This window comes from Mytilus edulis, chromosome 2 (genome assembly GCF_963676685.1).
Source record: "Mytilus edulis chromosome 2, xbMytEdul2.2, whole genome shotgun sequence".
NCBI classification, from domain to species: domain Eukaryota; kingdom Metazoa; phylum Mollusca; class Bivalvia; order Mytilida; family Mytilidae; genus Mytilus; species Mytilus edulis.
In genome coordinates this window covers 106,212,748-106,218,747 of record NC_092345.1, presented here as the reverse complement: position 1 = coordinate 106,218,747, position 6,000 = coordinate 106,212,748, and the positions used below count along the sequence as shown (strand labels likewise).

At 28.9% G+C, this 6,000-nt stretch overlaps 1 protein-coding gene across 1 annotated transcript in view; it reads left to right on the top strand.

Moving 5' to 3' along the window:
- LOC139513871 (protein YAE1 homolog) overlaps window positions 1-4,062 on the top strand; it is a 27,870-nt gene extending 23,808 nt beyond the window's left edge. The window contains exons 2-3 of the mRNA XM_071302786.1: window positions 865-986; window positions 3,120-4,062. Of these exons, the coding sequence (XP_071158887.1) occupies window positions 865-986; window positions 3,120-3,291 (294 nt within the window). The 3' untranslated portion in view covers window positions 3,292-4,062. The remainder of the gene's footprint in view (window positions 1-864; window positions 987-3,119) is intronic.
- Window positions 4,063-6,000: the final 1,938 nt, after the last annotated feature.

Genomic DNA, 6,000 nt, shown 5'->3' with positions numbered 1-6,000 from the left:
TTTTGTTTTTTGTTGCTTTTGGTTTTTTTTCTTTTTCTTAATCATCTTTTAATTCTTTTATTTATTAATCCTCTATATTTTTTTTTGTATGTCCTTTTTAATAAGATACAATTATAAAATCCAAACAAAATGTTATTTTCAAGTTCTATACGTTTTCTAATAGGTTGTATTATATTACATTTATATATATGAACTTATTGTTTGATAACTGTACTGTTGTATATTATATATGTTGGATAAAAAAAATAAAAATAAAAAAAAATAAAAAAATAAAAAAAAACTAATTAACCAACCAACCCACCCACCAATTAAACAATCAATTAATAAATCAATAAAAATCAATCAATCATGTTTCAGAGGGGAAAGACCATTAACAATTGATTTATATTTATTTCATAGTAGTTGTAAAGATTGAGTTTTTTTTTTAAAACTATTCAATAGTTTAACTACCCAGATAGAATTTCACGGCAAAGGAAAAAATATCATAGGGAACTGTTTTCCTCCGGATAAAAAATTAACAACTACTGTGACATTTTTTCCACCTCATCAAATTTCATCCGGATATAATGTTGCTTTACATATGCCACAATGGAAAAGTTATTGTTGTATGACGCCAATAGTTCAAGATAGACTTTTTTAATACGTCACAAAGAATTGTAACCTTTAAAATTGTTTTCGCGCACTTAAACTTATCAACACAAAACCTTTTAAACAAGTACAAACGGATAAAGGGTGCAAATGTGTGGAGTGGAACAAAAATGGGAGCTAATGTGATTTCAACATAAAAATTGATAAATATTTTAATTGTCTTTATCAATTTGTGAGAAATTTACCTGTTTTTAATTAATATTAATTTTGTTGCAGGGAGGTTACAGAGAAGGATTAACGTCAGGGAAAGAATCAAAACTTCAGAAGGGGTTCAATGAAGGGTTTTCAGATGGTGCTAAGACACTCTATAAACTGGCAAAACAGAGAGGAGAAATAAGGTGCATATTTAAGTTAAATCTATCACCGTTTTCATATGAACCTTTATGAAAGGCTTCAATTAGAGGACATATTAGTATACCTTCAAAAAAATCAGGCAGTTGGAATATACAAAGATCAAAATTCAGTTATATAATCTATTATATAATGCTTGTTGAGTACCAAAATCAAATCAAACAAACAATTGTTTTATTTGCCAATCACGGCACCCAAAATTAGCAGAATAATCACTATATAGTTTTAAAACATATATAAAATTAATTAAAAATAGGTTAAACATTGCATGATTAGTTTTGATTTAATTGATTAATATTTGATATATATCAAAGGAACTGAAATAATCATTTGTATCTATATAATATGACCCACTGTTTATTTTTCTGCATCCTTTATTGGATACCAGTATATGTTTTTAAAAAGGAGGGATATTTACCTATAGGCAATAAAAAATCACAATATAGAATAATACACAGAATATTGGGCACAAATAAATTTTTATTTAAAATTAAAATAAAACAAAGCGATAAATGAACTTTCTGCAATGAAGAAACCAAAGATATTGAACACATATTTTGGACATGCCATAAAATAGTAGATCTCTGGATAAGACTCATGAACTGGATTTATAACCAAACACAGATAATTATTTCATTTAACATAGATATAATTTTATTCAGAAACTTAGGAAAACAGAAAATAATAAAATAAAAAATGAAATTATACTTTTATCAAAATTCTTCATCTATAGAACAAAACTGTGTGAAAATCAAGTAAATTTTTCAGGGCTAAAAAACTATCTAAAAGAAAATCTAATACTAAAAAAGAATATATTTTTTAAAACAAAGCCTTTTCACATAGCCAACCTCTACTGGTACCCCTGGCTTCCATTACTAGAAAAATGTACATTTTTTTACATTTAAAAAACTTAGCATTACCCTATGTAATGTTACTGTGTATATTGTTTTAGCCTTCTCCACACCACCATATATATGTTTTATATAATATACATGTACTGTTATATGTTGTTTATTGTTTTTTGTTCTTGTTTCATGCCAAAAATAGCATACATTGTTTAATATCTGTTTTGTGTTTGTATGAATTATTTACAATGGAAAAACAACTTTGCCAAATTTATTTAATGTTGTATCCTAAGAAAAAAAACACTGCTGCCAATTTCCAAATTTCAAGTATTTTTATATTATTATCTTTTTCTTATAGTTTTTGTTTTTTGTTTTTGTTTTGCAACTGTTTTTTTATTTCTTTATTATTTTCTCTTCTCTTCCCACATTCTCTCTTAAATAAAATTCTCTCTTTATTGATCAATATTGAAATAATGGATACACAAAATATATTGTATATATGTTATTATTTTGAATACTAACAACTACTACCATGTATCAAATTGTCTAAATATACAATCTAATGTTTAACGAGGCCGGGACAAGGTACCGGTACTTTTTGTATCAAACTAACAAATGTAAAAAAAAGAAATAAAAAAGAAATTTTAAAATAAAAAAATAAAAAAACATCAAAGCTAAAACAGATAACACCATCATATAAACAATTACAAAAAATAACACAGAAAACTTAAGACAAAGAAACAAACATCTTTAAACCACAAAAGAAAAAAACAGAGGGTGACATGACATGTACATAAAAAGTTAACGCAGGTATTCTGGGAGGGTAATAAGATCCTTCTCTGACACACACTTTGATACTCCTGTCAACATTCTGTGAGAGAACAATGTATGACAATAATACTAATGCAGATTGGTAAAGTTCTGTTGTCTTATATGAAATATCGTCTATATAATATGAATGAAATATTTGCCACTGAACATAAAGTAAACTACAAGCAATCAATAGAATCCTAAGAAATTTTTAAAATGTCAATTTCGGCTTCTTCCAGAGTGGCAACAACCCAACAATACAAATCACATAAAAACATTTAGTACTTGAATATTTGGATGTTATTTTTTTATTTGGAATATATATATATAACCTTTTAAACAAAAGTTAGAAAGAATTATCATAGGTGTGTACACAGGTTTATCCTGTTAATGTTTAATCCTTGAGTTTGTTGGGTTAATTTTTGCTGTCATATAACATCTTATATTTTTTATTTTTTATTTCAGTGCGAGACTATCTTGCCAGTACCAAAATGATCAAGGCATAAGTTCTGAAGATGAAAAGGAACTTCAAAAACAGTTGAATCATATAACACAGTTGGAAAAAGACCTAATAAATGCATCAAAAAGTCGAAATATCAATGAGATGAAAATGCTAAAAAGTCAGAAAATATTTTGATTTACAATCATGAAGCATATACATGTATATGTGGACAATATGAGGAAATGTCAAATGGGAAATTGTCCAGTAACAACAGTGTCTCGATGAAGTAAAACAATTCTGATTATGACCATATCTGCTGAATATGTACTTGTCTTTGATTTAAGATGATGTGGGAAATTGTCCAGTAACAACAGTGTCTCGATGAAGCAAAACAATTCTGATTATGACCATATCTGCTGAATATGTACTTGTCTTTGATTTAAGATGATGTAGACTAGACAATAATGGTTTAAAAAAAGCAGCCTTCCAAAAAAAATTTGAGCCAGCTGGACATTTTATTTCTGATTTCAATTTTAATCCCTTAAGATTTAGTCATCAAAGGCAATTGTGGTAATCAGATGGTCATTCCAATGATTGACATTAGATTAGAAAAAAACGATTTTAAACTTTCCTTTGATATGAATTTGATGTTAGGATTTAAACTGTTAAATTGGCAGTGCATCATTCAAAGTGTGCACATCAGCGTGCACATATCTGCCTTAGACTCTTTAATTGTGCAAAATGACATTGTCAAAACCTTTACTATCCCATTTGGTCTTTAAAGTTTAAAACACAATAAATTACAGTGTTAATAATCGCAAAATCTTTTAAAAGGTTTGCATTAGAAGTTTATTCAGTAGCTGGAGTAAGACCAGGATTATTGTTTGATAACAGTACAACAGAAATATCTACACAAATGACTTAATGAAGAACAGTTTTGTCTACAATAAACATTTGTTACTGTCATAGTCTTATATGATTTATCTTGAGGAGGCTCGCAGGTATAAGATTTTCAGAAAAAAATTAAACATTTGTTTTTCATCACAAATTTTATTTATTACCTTTAGTAGTTGTAACTTTATCATATGGTACAACAATCATTCCAAAAATTCAATTCGTTTTGGCCCCAGGAGACTTTTAAAATGTTGATATCATTTAAAAAGCTCCAAATTATCTCCCTTTGGTGCAAAATGCCATTTTTTGGCATTAAAATTGAAATATCTTTTTTAACTCACCGGTGACCTATATTTTTTATTGTTGTTTTCGAATAAGCTTTACATAAACTAAATAATTGTAAAATTTAAGCGATTTCTGTAATTTAGTTCTTTTTTTAATTTCGATATTACCGCTATTTCTCCTATTAGTTCAATAGAAAAAAAGGACATTAACAAAAATGTATGCTTCTTTCGAAGGCAGATTGTGAGCGTAAATGAACGGGGACCCCATTTTTTTATTTCATTTTTCTATTGAGTATAAGATAAAGCTAATTTATAGAAAAATATTGCGAAATCCTATATTAAATAAAAAAAATTATTTAGACCCGCGAGCCCCCTTAAAAGCTTTGACATACATGCACTTTCAATTTCTTACAGCACCCTATTGAGCAAAGGGGGATTATAATATTATTGCTGGGCTGCACAAAGTAAAATGGTAGTAAATTGGATGGATAGTTGGCAGACAGGGACAATTAGATGCCTAGTTTAAGTAGTGATTTTTACTAGAATTATCTAGCCTTTATCTTTAAACCCCTAGAAGATTTACTTCCCATTGAATTTTGACTGAAAAGTTTATTGTATCCAGAGAGGGGGTTCCAGGGGTTGGAACCCCCCTTTTTTGGGGATGATCAATGCAGTTGAGTGGGGACATATAATTGGAACCCCTTTCCCTCCCCTTTATCCTGGGTTGGGAACCCCCTTTTTAAAATACCTGGATTAGCCCCTGAAATTAACATGTATGACCTCATTTCTTTTCAAAACTTTTAAATGAGATCTAGAAACATAGGGATTACGATCTGGCAGTGTTGTTAACTATTTGTAAAACATTGTATATTTCAAAGGGTAGATATAGATATATGCTTATGTTCAGAAGTTTCAGTCTGTCCTATGCTCATTGTCTTTTACCATGTTTTCATGGTTTAATAACCACTTAAAAAATGCATAGTTTTTTGCCATTTGAATTTTTCACTTATTATATATAAGTTACATGATAACTACATTTGAAAATTTGAAATTTATTAGGTTCTAATCACGTCTACATATCACCTGACCTTGACCTCATTTAATGGATCAATGATCAGGGTTCAAGTTATGTAATTAGGTCTGCTCTCAGACACTATTAGCTGAAGGCAACTACATGTGGTGTATGAAATGATTGTAAGGTGTACTTTTAATTCTGGTAGTTTACATTTGACTTTGACCTCATTTTCATAGTTTGTAAATGTAAAGTTGCTATGCTGTTCTCCTTCTCAGATGCTGTAAGTAGTCAACTATATTGAGTGTTTGGAATGATTGTATGGTAGACATGTCTGTCTGGCGTGTATCATCTGACATTGAGACATTTTCATGGTACATTGGTCAATGTTTAGTTTTTGAGAAAAGATTGCATGAAATGCAATTAAAACTCTATGGTACTGACCTGATATCCAAATCTTCCAAGGTTTATCACTACTTTGAGATACACAAACTATAGTGCATTGATCATAACATTCTAAACATCCTACCCATGAACTATTGCAGAAATTTATCAGTGTTGTACATGCTCAATTTAAGTTACAAAATTACGTTAAATTTGCAATAAATTTGCATTACTTGTGCAAGGTGCATGAATCTAATATATGTTCTAAAATTTTCAATGATGTTGTTGTTAAAGTTATCTTTACAATTGGAGTTATCTTCCTTTGTCCAT